General features: G+C 44.3%; 1 protein-coding gene across 5 annotated transcripts in view; it reads left to right on the top strand.

Annotated features, from left to right (window-relative positions):
• LOC135510783 (kinesin light chain 1-like) overlaps positions 1 to 26,220 on the top strand; it is a 56,732-nt gene that overhangs the window by 8,090 nt on the left and 22,422 nt on the right. For 4 of the 5 annotated variants that reach the window (XM_064931995.1, XM_064931996.1, XM_064931998.1 and 1 more), the window contains exons 2-7: positions 8,868 to 9,137; positions 9,580 to 9,810; positions 23,387 to 23,468; positions 23,906 to 24,134; positions 24,616 to 24,703; positions 25,555 to 25,656. In XM_064931995.1, the coding sequence (XP_064788067.1) occupies positions 8,892 to 9,137; positions 9,580 to 9,810; positions 23,387 to 23,468; positions 23,906 to 24,134; positions 24,616 to 24,703; positions 25,555 to 25,656 (978 nt within the window). In that variant the 5' untranslated portion in view covers positions 8,868 to 8,891. The remainder of the gene's footprint in view (positions 1 to 8,867; positions 9,138 to 9,579; positions 9,811 to 23,386; positions 23,469 to 23,905; positions 24,135 to 24,615; positions 24,704 to 25,554; positions 25,657 to 26,220) is intronic. The other variant, XM_064931997.1, reaches the window with a different exon arrangement.

The following is a 26,220-nucleotide window of genomic DNA, read 5'->3' as shown; positions in this document are numbered from 1 at the left end:
GACGTTGAAATTTTGCGCTATTTTTAACAAAAAGCTGCGAAAATTCGCAGCCTCTTTAATAAGCTGACTCAGGTTAGTTACAACAGGGGCTGAAACAAACCTATAGGAGGGCAGCTCTCCAGGAAGAGGGTGGAGAGCCCTGCACTAGAGCCTACTTTACCATAATCACTGGAGACCCTCTGGTGCTGGTATGGAAAAAGGTAAAAATCTATCACACCATCTTAGTACCTGGTAATCAATGGTAATGACTAGGTCACATTGTAAACAAAAATAAATAAAACCCCCCAAAAATACTTGTTTGGAAAGAATATAGCCTCGCCTAGAAATGTATTCTGGTATGTGATTGTCTAATGCTTACCTTACAAAGTAACTTACCCCCTTCCCTAACGCAGGTTGGCATTTATTGGGATGACTCCAGTACTGGAGGCAGCACTGCAGTGGTCACAAGCTGGTACAGCCACAAAGTCATAACATCTGATTTTAAACGTGCTTGATGTAATGTGCTATGCCTAACCCTAACCTTAAATTATCATGTTTTCATAAATTGTTATAGTATAGGCAATTTTTACTTTGCAACTGGCCGATCTAACAGAAATCGCTCAGTTCTGCCTCCTGGGAAATACTCATGACAAACTTCAACTTGCCTCCCAAACTCCTTTTTTTTTGTTGGTTATTTTGCATTTTAAATGGTTGGATTCTAGACAAGTCCTTACATACCAGTAAGAATTCTGTTTGAGCTTTCACAGCTCTTGATGATCTAATAGCCATTTACTGAAGTAGCTAGAAGTCCTTGCTCGAGTAATCATACCACAAGGGGGTTTGTTCTTACACTGTTGCACAGTGATGCCTTACTGCTTGAAACAATAGCTCACACCTTTTTTGTTGTTGTCTGAGACCCTGGTTAGTTTGTCACTGCTGTGAGCCTCTGAGACTTGTATCCTTTCATCCATAGCAGTGGAAGTCTACAGTGAGACTTTATTAGCCCCAACAGCCTGATTTGTGAATGTGTTTCCTCGTTTGAGCTCAAATAGCATAGAAATATTAGTGGGAAGCTTTGAGCACCACATCAACCAGAAACATAGCCTGAGCTTCTGTGGCACTGCTGTTTCATGTTTGTAATCCCTTTTTTTTTCCTTTTAGTGCAACCTTGGTGAGAGGCTTGTAATATTCTCTCACTCTATCCAGTGTTTCTCTAAATCCCCCTTCTGCTCCGTTCACTGGATTCAAGTTTGTGTTTGATTTTCAAAATCTACCCTAAGCGTTTGGCTCCTCCTGGCTTAGTTTGACTGTCATTTTCTGTTCAGGTAGACATTTGTCATATAGCCTAGGCAAGGGGAATTATACAGTAATTTTGTTTGTAAAGCAAGATAAGGCCTATAGACTACTAGCCTATGCAAAGTTATTGTTCGCACACAGCCACATCCTTCTCTGCCACTGACGTTTTAACCTTCGATAAGAAGTCAAACTACTGGAGTCCAGCCCACCCACTGGGGAGTCAGGCCCACCCAATCACATTGCGCAACAACAAAAAGTTATTTTTTTATGCTCTACATGTCACATTTATTTTTGCCTAAACATGCAAACACCATCAGAATTCATAGCAGTGCACTGAAATGACATTCAGATGAACTTGAATGACATTCAGTCTCATGGGATGGGTGGCCAAAAATAAGCTAAAAGCCACACCCGCAATAAGCCACAAATATGACTGCATTAAGGCATATGTTACTGTGCTTCTTTGGCTGTATGCACCATGCCACTGCCTACTTAATTTGTTCACTTAGCAAACAAAACTTCTTATAATCCATTGCCTTTATCACTGTCAACACACAACTATAATTTAACTTTAATTAGCTTTAAAACAGCACTATTTTCTCTCAGCTTCATGGCAAAATGTGTAGAATTGCATGAGATTAGCTATAAAACTGCAAATGCTTCTCTTTGCCCAATGGCAAAGTGTGTAGAAGTCAGAGGTTCTGGCTATGCTAGTGCTGGAGTCACCTGGTATTTCATTAGCCTACAGGATTAGCCTGTATTTGCAAAGAAGCAGGTTTTGCAGGTTTCTTGTCTTGAAAAGTAAACACACCTTGATGTAAGCCACTACACTATTTCTGTACATTTTGTAGGCAATTCTAGCACTCCTAAAAACATGTTTCATCTGGTCTCCTGACTGGCTTCATTTTGAGACTTTAAAAAAAATGTTTCCTGTTCATTCATGACCCGGCCCTTCTGAGATACACTATGTACATATAAGTATGTGGACACCCCTTCAAATTAGTGGATTCAGCTATTTCAGTCACAACTGTTGCTGACAGGTGTATAAAGTCCAGCACAGAGCCCTGACTTAAACCGCATCGAACACCGTTGGGATGAATTGGAATGCGGACTGTGACCCAGGCCTACTCGCCCAACATCAGTGCCCGACTTCACTAATGCTCTTGTAGCTGAATGGAAGCAAGTTCCCGCAGCAATGTTCCAACATCTAGTGGAAACTCTTCTGAGAAGAGTGGAGGCTGGAATAGCAGCAAAGGGGACCAACTCCATATTAATGCCCATGATTTTGGAATGAGATGTTTGACAAGCAGGTGACCACATACTTTTGGTCATGTAGTGTATGTCTAGACCTTGTCCTCTCTTTGCAATTTAACTGCATTAAACCCTTTACAGTGACATTATTTGGATTTTTACACATTATCTTTGACAGACAGGGACCTGACAAAGGGACATTTCTTTTTTTGCCGAGTTTTTCTATATATATATATACATTATTTTTGTGTTTTTTTTGTCCCTTTTAAAACAGATTATGATAGAAACATGAGATTGAGTCATCTAAGAAAACCAGTGACCATCTACACACATTATTTTACCCATTGGTCAAAAGATGTTTGATTGGACACCCGACAAAGGTAAAATGTCAGAACAGGGCTACTGACATGGACTGTGACATTTTCTAAGGTCATACTCTGCTCCTATCTGTACTGGGGACTTCAGGCACTTTTGACAGATCAGTTAGCTCTATAACAACTATCTGCAGAATGTTTAAACCATAAAGTGTGAATGTGGTCAAAACAATGTTGCAGGAACAGTGACCTCTCTCTTAAAGACTTTTATACATGAAACACCTTAATGCCTCACTAACAACATCTTCTTTAATATAGCACAGTCTTATGAATGGCACCTAGTGTTGGCTTAAACAGCAAATTCCAGAAAATAGAAGCTTTAGAAGCTTCGGATAGGCTAAATGACATAATTTGAGTCAATTGGATGTGTACCTGTGGATATATTTCAAGGCCTACTTTCAAACTCAGTCTCTTTGCTTGACATCATGGGAAAATCAAAAGAAATCAACCAAGACAACAACAACAAAAAATTGTAGACCTTCACAAGTCTGGTTCATCCTTGGGAGCAATTTCCAAACGCCTGAAGGTACCATGTTCATCTGTGCAAGCAATAGTACGCAAGTATAAACACCTTGGGACCACACAGCCGTCATACCACTCAGGAAGGAGACGCGTTCTGTCTCTTAGAGATGAACGTATTTTAGTGCGAAAAGTGCAAATCAATCCCAGAACAGCAGCAAAGGACCATGTGAAGATGCTGGAGGGAACGGGTACAAAAGTATCTATATCCACTGTAAAATGACTCCTATATTGACATAACTTGAGAGGCTGCTCAGCAAGGAAGAAGCCACTGCTCCTGAACCCCCGTAAAAAGCCAGACTATGGTTTGCTACTGCACATGGGGACAACGATAGAACTTTTTGGAGAAATGTCCTCTGGTCTGATGAAACAAAAATAGAACTGTTTGGCCATAATGACCATCGTTATGTTAGGAGGGAAAAAGGGGAGGCTTGCAAGCCGAAGAACACCATCCCAACCGTGAAGCACGGGTGTGGCAGCATCATGTGTTGGGGGTGCTTTGCTGCAGGAGGGAGTGGTGCACTTCAGAAAATAGATGGTATCATGAGGGAGGAAAATTATGTGGATACATTGAAGCAACATCTTAAGACATCAGTCAGGAAGTTAAAGCTTGGTCGTGAATTAATCTTCCAAATAGACAATGACCCCAAGCATACTTCCAAAGTTGTGGCAAAATGGCTTCAGGACAACAAAGTCAAGGTATTGGAGTGGCCATCGCAAAGCCCTGAACTCAATCCTATAGAACATTTGTGGGCAGAACTGATAAAAGCGTTTTTATGCAAGGAGGCCTACAGACCTGACTCAGTTGTACCAGCTCTGTCAGGAGGAATGGGCCAAAATTCACCCAACTTATTGTGGGAAGCTTGTGGAATGCTTCCCAAAACATTTGACCCAAATGAAACAATTTAAATACACTCAATTAGTATTTGGTAGCATGTAAACTTCTGACCCACTGGGATGTGATGAAATAAATAAAAGCTGTAATTCTCTCTACAATTATTCTGACATTTCACATTCTTAAAATAAAGTGGTGATCCTAACTGACCTAAGACGGGATTCAAACATCAGGAATTGTGAAAAACTGAGTTTAAATGTATTTGGTTAAGGTGTATGTAAACTTCCGACTTAGCCTTACGGTTGTGGGCGGAGCAGTTGCCGTACCACAAGGTGTTTTTCACATATCTATTCGATGATAAATCATTCGTGGCAGTTGCCTTTCTCCTCTGAACCAAATGGAAAAGTGCGCAATAATTTCGACGGAGGACACCAAGCGGACACCTGGTAAATGTAGTCTCTTATGGTCAATCTTCCAATGATATGCCTACAAATATGTCACAATGCTGCAGACACCTTGGGGAAACGACAAAGTGTAGGCTCATTCCTGGCGCATTCACAGCCATATAAGGAGACATTGGAACACAGCGCATTAAAATTCTGGGGCATTTCCTGTATGAAATTTCATCTTGGTTTCGCCTGTAGCATTAGTTCTGGGGCACTCACAGACGATATCTTTGCAGTTTTGGAAACGTCAGTGTTTTCTTTCCAAAGCTGTCAATTATATGCGTAGTCGGGCATCTTTTCGTGACAAAATATCTTGTTTAAAACGGGAACGTGTTTTTATCCAAAAATTAAAAGAGCGCCCCCTATATCGAAGAAGTTAATATGGTCAAATCTGTAAACTATCATTTCGCAAACAAAACGTTTATTCTTTCAGTGAAATACGGAACCGTTCCGTATTTTATCGAACGGGTGGCAACCTTATATCTAAATATTGCTGTTAGTTTGCACAACCTTCAATGTTATGTCATAATTATGTAAAATACGGTCTTTGTTCGGAGGCCAAAACTACTGCATATACCCTGACTCTGCTTGCACTGAACACGAGCAGTGACAATTTCTCTAGTAAATATTGCCTGCTAACATTTATTTTAACTAAATATGCAGGTTTAAAGAAATATACTTGTGTATTGATTTTAAGAAAGGCAGTGATGTTTATGGGTAGGTACATTTGTGCAATTATTGTGCTTTTTTTCCCGCAAATGCGCTTTTGTTAAATCATCACCTTTTTGGCAAAGTTGAAGTTGACTGTGATTCGGTGATAAATTAACAGGCACCACTTTAATTATATGCAATGCAGGACAAGCTAGTTAACCTAGTAATATCATCAACCATGTGAAGTAAATTAGTGATTGTTTTTTATAAGTTTAACGCTAGCTAGCAATTTAACTCGGCTCCTTGCATATCCACAAGGTCCTTTTGATGCTGCACTCGTGTAACAGGTAGTCAGCTTGCAACGCAGTCTCCTCGTGGATTGCAATGTAATCGGCGTCCAAAAAGGCAGATTACCGATTGTTATGAACTTGATATTGGCCCTAATTAATCAGCCATGCCGATTTAATTGGTCAACCTCTAATCTGTGTGCCCTCAGTCCACAGCCGGCAAACTGCAGCCCTGTCCTGCTCTGAACCTGGTGTTATTGGGATTGGCCCAAAGCATTCCCGCCTGCCAGCCTAGCCACTAGAATTTGCCTATCCCATTCTCCCCCACGGCTGTTCATCATGGAAAGCAGGTCTATAGACAAGTTCACCTTCCACATACTGTAGTGTACATGAAGTCTATACAAATTATAGTAATAAGAGCAGCTGATAAGTAAACAAGGCCAGTGTTACAGCCTACAGGCCTACAGTTTGTAAAGAATTTTTGTCTCGTCTGTTTTTGCATACAATTTTCTTAATTGTTTTGCTGTTGTAGTTATCTGTGATAAGACTGGGTCTAACATTCTTCTATCAAGGCCACACAGAACAGTGAGTAATGTCTTTCATAGGGTACTCATTAAGGCTGCGGTAGTGACTCACTTTGGGCAGTTAGTAGCCTAGCCTAATCCTAGTACATTTGTTAGTCATGGCATAATTTTAACAGCATACAAGTAATGACCCATCTCACTGATGAAATCTCTGAATCCTTTCATCTCTTCTTGTATGTCCAGAAAATCTGTTAATTTGTCAGTCACACATCCTCAGTTTTACGCTTACTGTGTCATGACTGGAGCAGAGAGATGACATCGTGCCTGCCTATCACTGTGAAGGGCGGGTTCACTGAGTCACTGAGATGTAGACGGATGTTTTGTGTTCATGTTTTTTTTTCATCTACATTAAACAAAAATATCAATGCAACATGCAACAATTTCAAATGTTTTACAGAGTTACAGTTCATATAAGGAAATCGGTCAATTTAAGTAAATGAATTTGGCCTTAATCTATGGATTTCACATGACTGGGAATACAGATATGCATCGGTTGGTCACAGATAGCTTTAAAAGAGAACCAGTCAGTATCTGGTGTGACCATTTGCCTCATGCAGCGCAACACATCTCATTCGCATAGGTTTGATCAGGCTGTCGATTGTGGCCTGTGTAATATTCTCCCACTCTTCAGTGACTGTGAGAAGTTGCTGGATATTGGCGGGAACTGGAACATGCTGTTGTACGTGTCAATCCAGAGCATCCCAAACATGCACAATGGGTGACATGTCTGAGTATGCAGGCCATGGAAGAACTGGGATATTTTCAGCTTCCAGGAATTGTGTACAGATCTTTGCGACATGGGGCCGTGCATTATCATGCTGAAACATGAGGGGGTGGCGGCGGATCTTATTTCGGGATCTCTTGTCCGTTCAAATTGACATTGATAAAATGCAATTTTGTTCATTGTACATAGCGTATGCCTGCCCCGTACCATAACCCCACTGCCACCATGGGACACTCTGTTCACAACAGTGACATCAGTAAACCACTCGCCCCCACACACGCCATCTGCGCAGGTACAGTTGAAACCGGGATTCATCCGTGAAGAGCTCACTTCTCCAGTGGCCGTCGACGCTGAGCATTTGCCCACTGAAGACGGTTACCATTCCGAACTGCAGTCAGGTCAAGACCTTGGTGAGGACAACGAGCATGCAGATGAGCTTCCCTGAGATGGTTTCTGATAGTTTGTGCAGAAAGTCTTCGGTTGTGCAAACCCTCATTTTCATCAGCTGTCCAGGTGGCTGGATGTGGCTTATGGTAGAGAAATTAACATAAATTATCTGTCAACAGCTCTAGTGGACAGTCCTGCAGTCAGCATGCCAATTACATGCTCCCTCAACTTGATACATCTGTGGTATTGTGTCGTGTGACACAACTGCACATTTTATTGTCCTATTACCCCCAGCATAAGGTGCACCTGTGTAATCATGCTGTTTGTCAGATTCTTGATATGCCACACTTGTCAGGTGGATGGATTATCTTGGCAAAGGAGAAATGCTCACTAAACAGGGATGCAAACAATTTTGTGCAAAGAAGTTGAGAGAAGCTTTTTGTCCGTAAGGAACAAATTTCAGCTCATGAAACATGGGAAGAACACTTAATGTTGCGTTTTTTATATTTTTGTTCAGTATAGATTTGACAGTACCCAGCTTCACTCCTGTCATACGGGGCGTACACAACCCCACTTTCAAAATCCTAACATCGCTGAGCCTCTCAATTTAAACAACTGTCTTTCCTGTTGTTTTTTTTGTCCTGCCAATGTAGTGGTGCGCACATTAAACAATGTTGTACAGATGGGTCACTTAACACAAGATTCTTCACCTGGTCGTGAGGATTCTCAATACCACGCTGTCTCGCGAAAACAGTGATTTAGATTGTTTGAACTTCAGAGATGTAGTGATTTGACGCTTTGGTTATAGGCAAGTATGAAATCATACTAGTAGTAGTCATCGCTCCTGTTCAAGAGTCTACACATTCTGGTTGATGCGATAACCAATGAGCACCCCAGAGATGAAGTTATTGCTCATCACAGTTCTCAAAACTTGCAGTTGCACATCTCACACTACAAGCGTATTGCAGATTTTGTGCCGATGTCATTTAATTTTTTATCAAACATGTTTTGAAAATATTGGGACGTCTGGGGAGTCTCAGATGGGATTGGTAGCCCTTAGGTTGTGTCTGACCCCCTCACATTAAACGAGCGTTGGTGACGTCAGTGTGCCCCGAGTGGCAATGACATGGTGATTTTGGCTATGATCTCAAACTTCTCTGCAACAGCTAAATCGGGGCCATAATTATGTATTGTACGCCCGGCTAAATAGGCTCTGTGTAAATGAACTCTGCTCTGTTGGAATACTAATCAAATGTGTTGTTTACTTGTCTTCTAATATGCCCTGCAATAATTGTCCCACTGGGATGCATAGTTTTATTTAATTGACATTTCTTTTCACCTGACATTGAGTGGGCCCATCTACCTTGCAAAACTTCAGATTCCGGGGAGTCTTCCAACCAAGTTTTCTTGAAAGCCTGGGAATTTTTTGCAACTATATATATATATATACACATACATACACACACACATCTATCCTCTCTTCCAAGACATCAACCCACCCTTGTCCTCCTGTTTCCCCCTTCCTCTCCCCCAGGTCCCCCCTACGGTAGACTAGACGATGTCCACGATGGTGTACCCAAGGGAAGAGAAGCTTGAGAAGCTGTCCCAGGAGGAGATAATCTCCAACACCAAGCTGGTGATCCAGGGCCTGGAGGCACTGAAGAATGAGCACAACTCCATCCTGCACAGCCTGCTGGAGACCATCAAGTGCCTGAAGAAAGATGAGGCTAACCTGGTGCACGAGAAGTCCAGCCTTCTGCGCAAGTCTGTGGAGATGATCGAGCTGGGCCTTGGAGAAGCACAGGTATGTAAGCCTGAGGGAGGAGCTGAGTAGTTTGGTCTCATATCTATTTAATGCTGTCTTGCAAAATTTATTTGGTGTTAAAATTACCATTGGCTAGAGGTAGACAGTTTAACAGATCTGGGATAAGGTTCTCTGCAAATGACTCAAGTTGGTTGCTGCTTTAACTTCTGAGGGTACTTATATTAGACAGCAACTTAATCTACAGTATATTAGACCAAGCTTAGGAAATCAGTCATGATTCACCCTTAACACAGCTGTATGTTGTCTGTTAGGGTCTCTGTTTTTCACAAGGCTCTCTCTGCAATTGCCTTGTTCTCTTACCTCTAATGCTATTTCTCCATCTGAGGAACCAGGGAGAACTAGGATGGAAGCGGACTGAAGAGAACCATGGACAGCTACTGATGTGCAGTGGTTTGATAACCACCTCCCCTCTTCTCCTCAGGTGATGATGGCCCTGTCCAACCACTTAAATGCGGTGGAGTCTGAAAAGCAGAAGCTGCGAGCCCAGGTGCGTCGGCTGTGCCAGGAGAACCAGTGGCTGAGGGACGAGCTGGCCAACACACAGCAGAAGCTGCAGAAGAGCGAACAGAGCGTGGCACAGCTGGAGGAGGAGAAGAAGCACCTAGAGTTCATGAACCAGCTCAAGAAGTACGACGAGGACGTCTCACCCACTGTGAGTTAACAAATGTGTGGATTCACGTATGCATGTACAATACCAGTCAAAAGTTTGGACAAACCTACTCATTCAAGAGTTTCTTTATTTTTATATTGTAGAATAATAGTAGACATAAACTATGGGATCATGTAGTAACCAAAAAAGTGTTAAACAAATCTAAATATGTTTTATATTTGAGATTCTTCAAAGTAGCCACCCTTGATGACAGCTTTGCAGACTCTTGGCATTATCTCAACAGCTTCATGACGTAGTCACCTGGAATGCATTTAAATTAACAGGTGTGCCTTAAGTTAATTTGTTGAAATTAATGCGTTTGAGCCTATCAATTGTGTTGTGACAAGGTAGGGGTGGTATACAGAAGATAGCTCTCCTTGGTAAAAGACCAAGTCCATATTATGGCAAGAATAGCTCAAATAAGCAAAGAGAAATGAGCATCATTACTTTAAGAAATGAAGGTCAGTTAATGCAGAAAATGAAGAACTTTGAAGGTTTCTTCAAGTGCACTCACAAACCATCAAGCTCTATGATGAAACTGGCTCTCATGAGGACTGCCACAGGAAAGGAAGACCCAGAGTTACCTCTGCTGCAAAGGATAAGTTCATTAGAGTTACCAGCCTCAGAAATTGCAGCCCATATAAAGTAAGACATCTCAACATCAGCTGTTCATAGGAGACTGTGTGGCCTTTATGGTTGAAATGCTGCGAAGAAACCACTACTAAAGGACACCAATAAGAAGAAGACTTGTTTGGGCCAAGAAACATGAGCAATGGACACTAGACCGGTGAAATTTTAGAGATTTTTGGCTCAAAACGCTGTCTTTGTGAGACGCAGAGTAGGTGAACTGATCATCTCCACTTGTGGTTCCCACCGTGAAGCATGGAAGAGGAGGTGTGGGAGTGCTTTCCGTCATCACCAAGTTATTTAGAATTATAGGCCCACTTAACCAGCATGGCTACTACATCATTGTGCAGCGACACGCCATCCCATCTGATTTGCGCTTAGTCCCACTATCATTTGTTTTTCATTAGGACAATGACCCAAAACACACCTCCAGGCTGTGTAAGGGCTATTTGGCCAAGAAGGAGAGTGATGGAGTTCTGCATCAGATGACCTGGCCTCCACAATCACCTGACCCCCAACCCAATTGAGATGGGTTTGGGTTGAGTTGGACCTCATAGTGAAGGAAAAGCAGCCTACTAGAACTCTGCATGTTGGAAAAGCATTCCAGGTGAAGCTGTGTGAGAGAAGGCCAAGAGTGTGTAAGGCTGCCATCAAGGCAAAGAGTGGCTACTTTGAAGAATCTAAAATATATTTTGATTTAACACTTTTTGGCTACTACATGAATCCGTGTTATTTCATAGTTTTGATGTCTTCACTATTATTCTAAGATGTTGAAAATAGTACAAATAAGGAAAAACCCTTGAATGTGTGTGTATATATACATACATGCATACATACAGTTGAAGTCAGAAGTTTACATACACCTTAGCCAAATACATTTAAACTCAGTTTTTCACAATTCCTGACATTTAATCCCAATAAAAATTCCCTGTCTTAGATCAGTGAAGATCACCACTTTATTTTAAGAATGTGAAATGTCAGAATAATAGAAGAGCGAGTGATTTTCATTTCAGCTTTTGTTTCTTTCATCACATTCCCAGTGGGTCAGAACTTTCCATACACTCAATTAGCATTTGGTAGCATTGCCTTTTAAATTGTTTAACTTGGGTCAAACATTTAGGGTAGCCTTCCATAAGCTTCCCACAATAAGTTGGGGGAATTTTGGCACATTCCTCCTGACAGAGCTGGTGTAACCGAGACAGTTTTGTAGGCTTCCTCGCTCGCACACGCCTTTTCAGTTCTGCCCACACATTTTCTATAGGATTGAGGTCAGGGCTTTGTGATGGCCACTCCAATACCTTGACCTTGTTGTCCTTAAGCCATTTTGCCACATCTTTGGAAGTATGCATGGGGTCATTGTCCATTTGGAAGACCCATTTGCGACCAAGCTTTAACTTCCTGACTGATGTCTTGAGATGTTGCTTCATAATTTTCCTCCCTCATGAAGCCATCTATTTTGTGAAGTGCACCAGGCCCTCCTGCAGCAAAGTACCCACACAACATGATGCGGCCACCCCGTGCTTCATGGGTGGGATGGTGTTCTTCGGCTTGCAAGACTCCCCCTTTGTCCTCCAAACATAACAATGGTCATTATGGCCAAACAGTTCTATTTTTGTTTCTTCAGACCAGAGGACATTTCTCCAAAAAGTTCTATCGTTGTCCCCATGTGCAGTAGCAAACCATAGTCTGGCTTTTTTACGGGGGTTCAGGAGCAGTGGCTTCTTCCTTGCTGAGCAGCCTCTCAAGTTATGTCAATATAGGAGTCATTTTACAGTGGATATAGATACTTTTGTACCCGTTCCCTCCAGCATCTTCACATGGTCCTTTGCTGCTGTTCTGGGATTGATTTGCACTTTTCGCACTAAAATACGTTCATCTCTAGGAGACAGAACGAGTCTCCTTCCTGAGTGGTATGACGGCTGTGTGGTCCCAAGGTGTTTATACTTGCGTACTATTGTTTGTACTCATGAACGTGGTACCTTCAGGTGTTTGGAAATCGCTGCCGGACTTGTATACAAATTTTTTTTTTAGGTCTAGGCTGATTTATTTTTATTTTCCCATGATGCCAAGCAAAGAGGCACTGAGTTTGAAGGTAGGCCTTGAAATACACCCATAACTAAAATTATGTCAATAAGCCTAACAGAAGCTTCTAAAGCCATGACATAATTTTCTGGAATTTTCAAAGCTGTTTAAAGGCACATTCAACTTAGTGTATGTAAACTTCTTACTCACTGGAATTTTGATACAGTGAATTAAGTGAAATAATCTGTCTAAACAATTGTTGGAAAAATTACTTGTCATGCACCAAGTAGATGTCCTAACCAACTAGCCAAAACTAAAGTTTGTTAACAAGAAATTTGTGGAGTGGTTGAAAAACTAGTTTCAATGACTCCAACCTAGGTGTAAGTAAACTTCCGACTTCAACTGTATATACACACACACAGGTTATGGTGTGAGATTAATGCAGCCATCACGTCTTTACCGGTAAGGGGAAATGACCTGCATGGCCTTCCTGGAAAGTGATTGGTCAGGGCCTCATTGATCCAGTGGTTGGAATGAATCCCCCTGGGTCATGTTAACTAGGGCATGCAAAGTGTTTTGCGACAAAAAATAGATGTTTCTTATTGGACAAGTCTAGGTTGTCGCTCCCTTTTTCAGTCCCTTCTTTGTCTTCTGTTTAATGCATATTGAAAATGACCCTGGCTGTATTCGTGAGTCTCTTTTAGAAGGTTGCAATGTTACAAAACATTCAGATAGAACTGCATTTTGTAGGACAGATATGATTTTCTGTCATATAGAATTGGCCATTGTCAGGTTGATTCATTAAATGTATATCTGCAACATTGTCACTGAATGTCATTGAATGCACCAGACTTTCTCATTAGTCAGTCACTGCAGCTGTAATGGCCCTGCAGGACCCGTTCCAGATTAATCTCCTCTGGGACCACAACCCTCACCCTGCTATTTATTTTAAGGTCTTTGAAGAGGTTGCCTGACTAAGAAAATGTTTAAATGCATATGGATGTGTGAATTGTTTTTTTCTTTTTTTTTTCTTCCCCCCCTAGGGTTCTTGAAGAACGCTGACAATATAGAATTTAAAATCTCTTCTGGGTCGTGTCATTAGTTCATAAAACGTAACTGAATTTTGAAAAGGAATCAAATGGTTCAGGTTTTTCCCCCACTTGTCTTGAGATGACTATGACTGAAGAAATATCTGAAGAATAAGTACTGATGACATTATAGTGAATGCAAGATTTTTCCAACATGGCTGGTAAAGAAACTGCATGACAGCTGCTCAGACAGACATGCCTCAGAACTGGCATTCTGTCATGCGCTCAGGACGCAGCTGTTTAGATAATTAGATGAATACGCTTGTCATTCTCGGTCTCTCTCTATTCTAGTGGCACTTGACCGAATGATTGCCATGAGTGATTTTAATATTGTAGCGGGCAGGGGTGCCAGGCTGGCCCACAAGTGTGAAGTAGCACAAGCTCAGACCAAGGTGGACCTTTTCTCCAGGGAAACTACCCAGGACTTTTATTCATTAACAGAATGTGCCATCGTGCTGGGTAACAATGAAACCAAACCAAAAACCTAGCTCTTCCTTTGAGCCTTTCTACGTGTTTTTCTGGTCCCTCTGCTACCGGACAGCTAAGCTGTTTACCGGCATATCAAACAAAATAAAACATTTATCTAACAGACTTCTCCTTACTGGGGTCAGGTCTACAGCCAATTAACGTCCGGTAAGTTCTTGTCCTGTTTTGGTCTGATATTCCTTTCTGCATTAGAGGGCTCAGCGTTTCAGCTCTTGCTGCTCCAGGGACACAAGCAGATCTGGCCAAAGCCAGGTTAAAAACAGTTTCCACCCAACTTCCAAGTGAATTATTTTCAGGTGTGTGTAACTTACCCTTTCAGGCCACCCCCTCTCCTGGCCAGCTGATGTAGCCAACGAGAAGGAATATAGTGTCCATCTCACACACCCACCCTTTCTGGGTAGGGTGGTCGTCGTCCACACAGCGTTCCAGCGGGACAGTGCGACTGCATTCCCGTATTTAGACCCAGATCTGTGGACGTGAGAGAAACCACCTGGGCACTATTGTTGGTCTCCTTGTTCCTGGACATCCAGACCAGAGGAGCATGGTCCATGACCTGTGTGAGTGTCGTCCCAGGAGGTACATTAACTTCTTCAATGCACACAGCACCCCTAGGCACTCTTTCTCCACTGAGTATTTGGTCTTGTGGATACAGCTTCTGGCTGATTTATATAGGATGGTATGCTCCTCCCTGCATATTTATCGGGACAAGCCTGCGCCCACCCATTTGTCTGAGACATCAGTCTGGACCACCTTCTCTCCCCCAAAGTCTGGCATCACCAAGACCAGTCTGGAACACAGGGCCTCCTTTGGGTTCTGGAAGGCTTCTTCCGCTTTGTCAGTCCACCTGACCAGGCTGGGCTGGGGCTTTTATGGTCAGGTCTGTGAAAAGACCAGCTACAGTTGCATAGTTTGATAGGCTAACCAGCATTCCTAAGGTTTTTACCTGAGACTTGGTTTGTGGCTGTGGCCTCTGTCGGATGGCTTGAGCTTTGTTCTCTAGCAGTTTGACTTTGCCCCCCCCGATGGTGATGCCAGGTACTCTCCTTACTCAAATCCCAGCCTGCATGTTTTTTGCATTGGCGGTTGGACCTGCTCTGCGAAGTACCTCCAAGACAGCGTTGAGCTGCTTCAGGTGAGATTTCCACTTTGTGTACAGCCCTATCACGTTGTCCAAATATGCTGCCGAGTACTCACTGTGGGGTCTCAGGACCCTAGCCGTTAGCCTCTGAAAAGTAGGCGAAGCTCCATGCAGGCCGAAGGGTAAACCCGTGTAATGGGACAGCACTGTATGTGTGGCAAAGGCAGTCTTCTCCCCCCTTTTTTTGAGCCACGGGAACCTGCCAGTACCCCTTAGTAAGATCCAGGGTGCTGATATACTAGTCGCTGCCAAAGCGGTCAGTCAGCTCATCTACACCGGGCATAGGATAAGCGTCACATTTTGATATCTTATTTAGTTTTCAGAAGTCAAAATCAAATGTATTTATATAGCCCTTCGTACATCAGCTGATATCTCAAAGTGCTGTACAGAAACCCAGCCTAAAACCCCAAACAATGCAGGTGTAGAAGCATGGTGGCTAGGAACAACTCCCTAGAAAGGCCAAAATCTGTGAAGAAAGCCTGGTTCCTCTCTAGGTATGTGGGGTGGCCAGTCCTCTTCTGGCTGTGCCGGGTGGAGATTATAACAGAACATGGCCAAGATGTTCAAATGTTCATAAATGACCAGCATGGTCAAATAATAATAATCACAGGCGGAACAGTTGAAACTGGAGCAGCAGCACGGCCAGGTGGACTGGGGACCGAGAGGAGTCATCATGTCAGGTAGTCCTGAGGCATGGTCCTAGGGCTCAGGTCCTCCGAGAGAGAAAGAAAGAGAGAATTAGAGAGAGCATACTTAAATTCACACAGGACACCGGATCGGACTGGAGAAGTACTCCAGATATAACAAACTGACCCTAGCCCCCCGACACAAACTACAGCAGCATAAATACTGGAGGCTGAGACAGGAGGGGTCAGGAGACACTGTGGCCCCATCCGAGGACACCCCCGGTCAGGGCCAAACAGGAAGGTTATAACCCCACCCACTTTGCCAAAGCACAGCCCCCACACCACTAGAGGGATATCTTCAACCACCAACTTACCATCCTGAGACAAGGCCGAGTATAGCCCACAAAGATCTTCACCACGGCACAGCCCAAGGGGGGGGGGGGGGGGGAGATCACATCAGTGACTCAACCCACTCAAGTGACGCACCCCTCCTAGGGACGGTATGAAAGAGCCCTAGTAAGCCAGTGACTCAGCCCCTGTAATAGGGTCAGAGGCAGAGAATCCCAGTGGAAAGAGAGGAACCGGCCAGGCAGTGACAGCAAGGACGGTTCGTTGCTCCAGAGCCTTTCCATTCACCTTCACACTCCTGGGCCAGACTACAGTCAATCATATGACCCACTGAAGAGATGAGTCTTCAGTAAAGACTTACAGGTTGAGACCGAGTTTGCGTCTCTCACATGGGTAGGCAGACCATTCCATAAAAATGGAGCTCTATAGGAGAAAGCCCTGCCTCCAGCCGTTTGCTTAGAAATTCTTGGGACAATTAGGAGGCCTGCGTGCGTCTTGTGAAATATCCAATAAATGTCGTTCCACTTCATGATTGTGTCCCACTTGTTGTTGATTCTTCACAAAAAAAATATAGTTTTATATCTTTATGTTTGAAGCCTGAAATGTGGCAAAAGGTCGCAAAGTTCAAGGGGGGCGAATACTTTTGCAAGGCACTGTAGGTATGTACGGCAAGACCAAATCAGAGAGATAGGCAAGAGCAAGCTCATGTAATGCTTTGGAGGGTAGCAGTAAAACCTTGAAATCAGCCCTTGCCTTGACAGGAAGCCAGTGTAGGGAGGCTAGCACTGGAGTAATATGATCAAATATTTTGGTTCTAGTCAGGATTCTAGCAGCCGTATTTAGCACTAACTGAAGTTTATTTAGTGCTTTATCCGGGTAGACGGAAAGTAGTGCATTGCAGTAGTCTAACCTAGAAGTGACAAAAGCATGGATTAATTTTTCTGCATCATTTTTGGACAGGACGTCTCTGATTTTTGCAATGTTACGTAGATGGAAAAAAGCTTGAAACAGTCTTGATGTGTTCTTCAAAAGAGATCAGGGTCCAGAGTAATGCCAGGGTCCTTCAGTTTTATTCGAGACGACTGTACAACCATTAAGATTAATTGTCAGATTCAACAGAAGATCTTTGTTTCTTGGGACCTAGAACAAGCATCTCTGTTTTGTCCGAGTTTAAAAGTAGAGTTTGCAGCCATCCACTTCCTTATGTGTAAACATATGCATATGTACACACATGCTTCTAGCGAGGGCAATTTTGGGGCTTCACCATGTTTCATTGAAATGTACAGCTGTGTGTCATCTGCATAGCAGTGAAAGTCAACATTGTTTTCGAATGACATCCCCAAGAGGTAAAATATATAGTGAAAACAATAGTGGTCCTGAAACTGAACCTTAAGGAACACCGAAATTTACATTTGATTTGTCAGAGCACAAACCATCCACAGAGACAAACTGATATCTTTCCGACAGATAAGATCTAAACCAGGCCAGAACTTGTCCGTGTAGACCAATTTGGGTTTCCAATCTCTCCAAAATAATGTGGTGATCGATGGTATCAAAAGCAGCACTAAGGTCTAGGAGCACGAGGACAGATGCAGAGCCTCGGTCTGATGCCATTAAAAGGTAATTTACCACCTTCACAAGTGCAGTCTCAGTGTTATGATGTGGTGGTGCTTCAAGGTTGTGCACCCTGGGAAGGGAGAGAGGTCCCTGCTCTGGTCCACTAGTTCCCCCATCTCTTGCCGCTGTAGTTTTGTAAGCTGCGTGTTGATTGCAACCTCCTTTCGAGCTGCTTCTGTGCGGACAGGAAACTCGTCTGAAGAACAACACCAGTTCCTTGGCAATCCCTTTTGAGGTCATAGTTCTTATGGGAATGGCATAGTCTAGAATCACCAGGATCTATTGGTGCCCTTTGGTGGACTTCACCAGGGGCTCCACCAGGTCCGTTGTGATTCTCTCAAAGGGGACATCCATAATAGGAAGAGGGATTAGAGGATGTGTGCTTTAGATGCACTGAGTTGCCATTCGGGACACAACCGACAATAGTCCTTCATGGCTCTTACTACTCCCAGCCAGTAGAAGCGCCAGAGGACCCTGTCCTTTGTCTTCTGGACCCCCAGATTGCCTCCAAGGACATCAGAGTTGGATAATTTTCAATATGGTGGGGTCATACTGCCTTTGGACCAATAACAGTTTAACTTTAGAATTGACTTATTTAGCATAATACAACAGCTGCCTCTTAATCACAAATTTTTATTTATTTGATTTTTATTTCACCTTTATTTAACCAGGTAGGCTAGTTGAGAACAAGTTCTCATTTACAACTGCGACCTGGCCAAGATAAAGCATAGCAGTGTGAACAGACAACACAGAGTTACACATGGAGTAAACAATTAACAAGTCAATAACACAGTAGAAAAAAAGGGGAGTCTATATACAATGTGTGCAAAAGGCATGAGGAGGTAGGCGAATAATTACAATATTGCAGATTAACACTGGATTGATAAATGATCATGTACAGGTAGAGATATTGGTGTGCAAAAGAGCAGAAAAGTAAATAAATAAAAACTGTGGGGATGAGGTAGGTGAAAATGGGTGGGCTATTTACCAATAGATTATGTACAGCTGCAGCGATCGGTTAGTTGCTCAGATAGCTGATGTTTGAAGTTGGTGAGGGAGATAAAGGTCTCCAACTTCAGCGATTTTTGCAATTCGTTCCAGTCAGGCAGCAGAGTACTGGAACGAAAGGCGGCCGAATGAGGTGTTGGCTTTAGGGATGATCAGTGAGATACACCTGCTGGAGCGCGTGCTACGGATGGGTGTTGCCATCGTGACCAGTGAACTGAGATAAGGCGGAGCTTTACCTAGCATGGCCTTGTAGACGACCTGGAGCCAGTGGGTCTTGCGACGAATATGTAGCGAGGGCCAGCCGACTAGGGCATACAAGTCGCAGTGGTGGGTAGTATAAGGTGCTTTAGTGACAAAACGGATGGCACTGTGATAAACTGCATCCAGTTTGCTGAAAAGAGTGTTGGAAGCAATTTTGTAGATGACATCGCCGAAGTCGAGGATCGGTAGGATAGTCAGTTTTACTAGGGTAAGCTTGGCAGCGTGAGTGAAGGAGGCTTTGTTACGGAATAGAAAGCCGACTCTTGATTTGATTTTTGATTGGAGATGTTTGATATGGGTCTGGAAGGAGAGTTTGCAGTCTAGCCAGACACCTAGGTACTTATAGGTGTCCACATATTCAAGGTCGGAACCATCCAGTGTGGTGATGCTAGTCGGGCATGCGGGTGCAGGCAGCGATCGGTTGAAAAGCATGCATTTGGTTTTACTAGCGTTTAAGAGCAGTTGGAGGCCACGGAAGGAGTGTTGTATGGCATTGAAGCTCGTTTGGAGGTTAGATAGCACAGTGTCCAATGACGGGCCGAAAGTATATAGAATGGTGTCGTCTGCGTAGAGGTGGATCAGGGAATCGCCCGCAGCAAGAGCAACATCATTGATATATACAGAGAAAAGAGTCGGCCCGAGAATTGAACCCTGTGGCACCCCCATAGAGACTGCCAGAGGACCGGACAGCATGCCCTCCGATTTGACACACTGAACTCTGTCTGCAAAGTAATTGGTGAACCAGGCAAGGCAGTCATCCGAAAAACCGAGGCTACTGAGTCTGCCGATAAGAATATGGTGATTGACAGAGTCGAAAGCCTTGGCAAGGTCGATGAAGACGGCTGCACAGTACTGTCTTTTATCGATGGCGGTTATGATGTCGTTTAGTACCTTGAGTGTGGCTGAGGTGCACCCGTGACCGGCTCGGAAACCAGATTGCATAGCGGAGAAGGTACGGTGGGATTTGAGATGGTCAGTGACCTGTTTGTTGACTTGGCTTTCGAAGACCTTAGATAGGCAAGGCAGAATGGATATAGGTCTGTAACAGTTTGGGTCCAGGGTGTCTCCCCCTTTGAAGAGGGGGATGACTGCGGCAGCTTTCCAATCCTTGGGGATCTCAGACGATATGAAAGAGAGGTTGAACAGGCTGGTAATAGGGGTTGCGACAATGTCGGCGGATAGTTTCAGAAATAGAGGGTCCAGATTGTCAAGCCCAGCTGATTTATACGGGTCCAGGTTTTGCAGCTCTTTCAGAACATCTGCTATCTGGATTTGGGTAAAGGAGAACCTGGAGAGGCTTGGGCGAGGAGCTGCGGGGGGGCCGGAGCTGTTGGTCGAGGTTGGAGTAGCCAGGCGGAAGGCATGGCCAGCCGTTGAGAAATGCTTGTTGAAGTTTTCAATAATCATGGATTTGTCGGTGGTGACCGTGTTCCCTAGCCTCAGTGCAGTGGGCAGCTGGGAGGAGGTGCTCTTGTTCTCCATGGACTTCAGTGTCCCAGAACTTTTTGGAGTTGGAGCTACAGGATGCAAACTTCTGCCTGAAGAAGCTGGCCTTAGCTTTCCTGACTGACTGCATGTATTGGTTCCGGACTTCCCTGAACAGTTGCATATCGCGGGGACTGTTCGATGCTATTGCAGTCCGCCACATGATGTTTTTGTGCTGGTCGAGGCCAGTCAGGTCTGGAGTGAACCAAGGGCTGTATCTGTTCTTAGTTCTGCATTTTTTTGAACGGAGCATGCTTATCTAAAATGGTGAGGAAGTTACTCTTAAAGGATGACCAGGCATCCTCAACTGACAGGATGAGGTCAATGTCCTTCCAGGGTACCCGGGCCAGGTTGATTAGAAAGGCCTGCTCACAGAAGTGTTTTAGGGAGCGTTTGACAGTGATGAGGGGTGGTCGTTTGACTGCGGCTCCATAGCGGATACAGGCAATGAGGCAGTGGTCGCTGAGATCCTGATTGAAGACAGCGGAGGTGTATTTGGAGGGCCAGTTGGTCAGGATGACGTCTATGAGGGTGCCCTTGCTTACAGAGTTAGGGTTGTACCTGGTGGGTTCCTTGATGATTTGTGTGAGATTGAGGGCATCTAGCTTAGATTGTAGGACTGCCGGGGTGTTAAGCATATCCCAGTTTAGGTCACCTAACAGAACAAACTCTGAAGCTAGATGGGGGCAATCAATTCACAAATGGTGTCCAGGGCACAGCTGGGAGCTGAGGGGGGTCGGTAGCAGGCGGCAACAGTGAGCGACTTATTTCTGGAGAGAGTAATGTTCAGAATTAGTAGTTCGAACTGTTTGGGTATGGACCTGGAAAGTATGACATTACTTTGCAGGCTATCTCTGCAGTAGACTGCAACTCCTCCCCCTTTGGCAGTTCTATCTTGACGGAAGATGTTATAGATGTTATAGTTGGGTATGGAAATCTCTGAATCAATGATATCTTAATTCGCTCTCCCCAGGGATCATCTTTCCATCTACTTCAGTGACCTTGCTCCTCGCTTGGGTGAGGTTGGGGTCTTCCAACGGAAGACAGTTGAACCGGGCCTTCTGTTTCCCAACAGTTTAGAAAGGAGGACAATCGTGACCCACCAGAAGGTGTACCGGGAGGTTGGACACTACCCCTACTCGAAGTTGATAGTTCCATTGAGGGGTTGTCAGCTTCACCACTGCCGTGTTATACTCCTTGGTGTCCCCACGAATGCAGGACACTGCCACGGGATTCTCTGGGGTACGATTGTGCTCACCTACTGGCTGTGGCTGTATCAACGACATAGTACTGCCGGTGTCCAACGGGGCTTCTGCATCTCTTCCATCTACTTTGGTTGGGAATCTGGGGGCTGGTGATTCCTCCCAACAAGTCATTAAGTGACAGGGCCTCCCCCCAACTGGGTCTGCGGAGTGGGAATGGGTTAATTTCTACATGCATAACTTAGGTCTGGGCTTAGCCCGAACATACCTTGTCAGGGCGACTCCACCTCTGGGCGTGAGGCAGGGGTCTCTGGTTGTTACCTTAGCTTACCCTCAGTCTTGTCTGTCTTACCAGATTCCAGCATATCCATTGTGGTCTGGTGGCTCTCCACTAGGAGGACTAGTTGGTACACGGATTGTGGATTGCCCTGGCTGGCCACCTTCTTGGCCCGTAGGAAGTGGTCCATTACCACTCTCCTCCACACTAGGCCCTGAGGGGTCACTCTGCAAACAGGCCTTCGCCAGCCACATAAGGTAGTGCATCTGGGCCCTAACTGACTGGATGGGGACAAAGGTCCATTCATGGAACTCCAAGACCTGGCTAATCAACGTGTAGCCATGCTGCGCCAGAATCGCTGCCTTAACCACCTTGTTATCTTTAGCTTGATCATCTGATAGGTCATAGTAGGACCGGTGTGCATCTCTAGCCAGGAAGGGTCCATGCAGCCCAACCCAGGTGCTCTCAGGCCAACCCTCCCGTGTTGCGGTTCTCTGAGGCAAGAGGTAGGCTTCCACATCATCCGCCTCTGTAATTTTCAGCAGGAGCCTTTCCAGGTTGGGTCCACTGGCTGGGGTTGCCTGTGGAGCACCAGTGGTGATGGTCTGTAAATGGACCAGGAACCTAGCATTTGTAATGAACTCCCTGTGTTATGTCATACTGGGCCTGGCTGTCATGAGCCAGCTACTTGAGGTTCTCCATGATATGGAATTACATCAGTCTTTTGTCTCTTAGCCCTCCAAACCCAGAGATTTAATGCCTGCATTCTCCACCAGTGTAGCGGTCAGGGGTGCCGGGCTGGCCCACAAGTGACGATAATGTGAAGTAGCACAAGCTTAGACCAAGGTGGACCTTTTCTCCAGGGAAACTACCCAGGACTTTTATTCATTAACAGAATATAAACCAAAAACAGAATCAAAACCGAGCCTTTCTACATGATTCCTCCGGTCCGTCTCTGCTACTGGACAGCAAAGCTGTTTGCCGGGATATAAAACAGAAATCTAGCAGTCTTGTTCTTACTGGGGTCAGGTCTACGGCCAAGTAACGTCCGGTAGGTTCTTGTCTCGTTGGGTCTGATATCCCTCTCCGCATTAGAGGGCTCAGCATTTCAGCTCTTGCTGCTCCAGGGACACAAGCAGATCTGGCCAAAGCCAGGTTAAAAACAGCCACCACCCAACCGCCAAGCTAATTATATTCAGGTGTGGTTAATTAGGCTCTTACCATTCCGGGCCACCTTCTCTCCTGGCCAGCAGATGTAGCCAACAAGCAGGAATATACCGGCCATCACACACCCACCCTCACTCGATCACAATATAATATTCGGATTTTACGTGGCTGTTCATGGTAGTTGAGTGCTTGTGTTAATTGGGCTAATGACTGGTGATGTCTCTCAGCAGGAGGAGAAGGACGGCGAGCCACCAAAGGACTCTCTGGATGATCTCTTCCCCAACGACGAAGAGGAGCAAGGCCAAGGCAGTAAGAACCACTGACATCTCTGTACTTTTTAGGATGCTTCCCAAATGTAAATGAGATGTTAATCTCAATGTGACCTCTGTGGTTAAATAAAGGTTAACAATGATGTCAGCCTACCCTCGACCCTATCAAGTGCACTACTTTTGACAAGGGCCCATAGGCTGCCATTTGGGACACAGTCTTAGATATAATTGTAGATCCTTGGCTTGTATTATTGGAGTTCTGCTACTCAACTACAATAAAAAAAAAATGCACTGTTGTAGAAAAGATTTCTCCCTCACACACACACAATTACCTCTGCACCTTGTTTATTGTGGCAACATTTCAGTCTTCCACTTTCACTGCACTGTTTGTTACAAATAACAAGGTCAACCAGTGTCCTTCGTCTTCCTGTTGACATGCCCTTTGCTCTGTGTCCCCTCCTTCCTTCACCCCCACAGTGCAGCACCAGCACAACAGTGCTGCGGTGGCCGCAGCCCAACAGGGAGGCTATGAGATCCCAGCCCGCCTGAGGACCCTCCACAATCTGGTGATCCAGTATGCCTCCCAGGGGCGCTACGAGGTGGCCGTGCCCCTCTGCAAACAGGCCCTGGAGGACCTGGAGAAGACCTCCGGACACGACCACCCTGATGTCGCCACCATGCTCAATATACTGGCCCTTGTCTACAGGTGAGGCCTGGCATTCTCGTGATCTATATCAGGGTTGTGTTCATTAGGGCATCTAGCAGACAATGATTTAAAGACCCATTGCAGACATTTTTTTTCTATATCAAATCATTTCTGGATAACAATTGAAGTACCTTACTTTAAAATGGGCGTAAATAGCTTTTTTTCATGACACTTTTCTCATGCAAGAATTTAGCTAGGACTGTCTGAGAGTAGTCTGATTTGGGAGGGGAAAACTGTTATTGGCAGTGGTTTGGAACTCTTATTGGCCTGTTAACCAATTTACCGCATGGTGATGTCACCATGGAACGCCGACACTCCTGCCCGTGCAAACCTGCTGATTAGAAGGTCCTGTGTAGGTCCTGTGTAAATTTGTATTTTCAACTGGCAACTATCAAGAAATAACACTGATAAAATTTTCTCACACTTTTACTGTGTTTTTCTCTCAATCTCTCGATCTCTCTCTCGATCTCTCTGTCTCTAGGGATCAGAACAAATACAAAGAGGCTGCCCATCTGCTCAACGACGCTCTGTCCATCCGGGAGAAGACTCTCGGCAAAGACCACCCTGCTGTAAGCAAGGACCCTCTTCATGACAACCACACTATGTGGACAGACTGACCCATATGTGGAATAAAAAAAATTGTCATCGGGTGTTAGTTTACAATAGCCAGAATGGCTTGGTGGGCTTTGTCACTGGGGAGCCAATAATGTACAAGCCCGCCTTACTTACCGTCCCACACTACGTCTGTATATGCATTTTTTGCTTTATCCACATCAATTCCTGATATGGATTTATGTTGCTAGTCTCTTACCTGAAGGTCATCAATCACAACTGTTCAATACCCTTTCACCTAAACCCAGAGCTAATGCATTTCCAAAACAACCTCACACACAGAGAAATGGTCCTTCGGTGTTTATGACCACTTCATCAACATCCCTGAGAATGATCCATAACAATCGTCTGCATCCCAAATGGAATCCTATTCTCTATTTAGTAAAATACTTTTGACCAGGGCCCCTGGAGTGCTTTATGTAGGGTGCCATTTGGGACAAAGACTCGTATGCTGCTGGTGTAGTCAAGAGAAAGGAAGGATGACTATGTTTTTGTTTAAGAATAAGGGTTGGAGGAAGTCAATTTGAAGCATGCACTAGGTGCCATGCCCCTCTCTCCCCCTCCCTCTCTCTCCCTGGTCCTCTAGACAAACTAATGAAAACACTGTTGGCTATATGAATCTCACTTATACCAGACCCAAGTGACGAATAGCTAAAACATGTTAGACTGGGCAATATCCATGTTATGGTCTTGATACATCACCTGATGACATAGATGGAAATATTGATATTATATACAAATGGTTACTGGTTAGTGACAACTCCAAGGAGTCTAATCCTTGTTGTGTGTGTTTGTTCCTGTCATCCAGGTTGCTGCTACACTCAACAACCTGGCCGTGCTCTATGGAAAGAGGGGCAAGTACAAGGAGGCCGAGCCACTGTGCAAGAGAGCTTTGGAGATAAGAGAAAAGGTAGACCTCTTATCTATTGCTACCCTGACATAATATTGCTCAGATCACCTGAAAACACACTTATCTAGGCCTCAGTTCTGATAGAAACTCTCGCAGAATGATATTCCTGTGACGTGATGATTATAATTACCAGGCAGGAGAGAGGGGTTTGGAAGAAAAGAGAGAAAGTACAGTGTGGCCGTAACGTAGCAGATACGTTCTGTGCCTCAGAGCCCCAAACAGCTCGCTCCATATTGATCTGGGTTTTATTAGATTTGCTTCTTTTGAGTGGAGAAACCTTATGTTGACTGCTGGAAGAGACTTGGGGATATTATTTAATTAAGCAGATTAGAACACAATCAAAGGTTGAGACATACTTGAATGGTAGACAACAAAACAGTTAAGCTCTCTGCCTGCAGCACTAAGATAATTGTATAATATGCTTAGAAAAAGCTACTGACTTGTGTTAATGTTTTGGCAGTTTTTATTTGACCGTTTTATAACGGTTTTGGTTGAATTTCTGTTATTTTGCCATTTTCATTATGTGATTCGTTCATGCAACCACAGATAATTACATGGATACTG

The sequence above is a fragment of the Oncorhynchus masou genome, chromosome 23 (genome assembly GCF_036934945.1).
Source record: "Oncorhynchus masou masou isolate Uvic2021 chromosome 23, UVic_Omas_1.1, whole genome shotgun sequence".
In the NCBI taxonomy this organism is placed as follows: Eukaryota; Metazoa; Chordata; class Actinopteri; order Salmoniformes; family Salmonidae; genus Oncorhynchus; species Oncorhynchus masou.
Note: the sequence above shows the minus strand (reverse complement) of the source record. Positions and strands in the feature narration are given on the sequence as shown.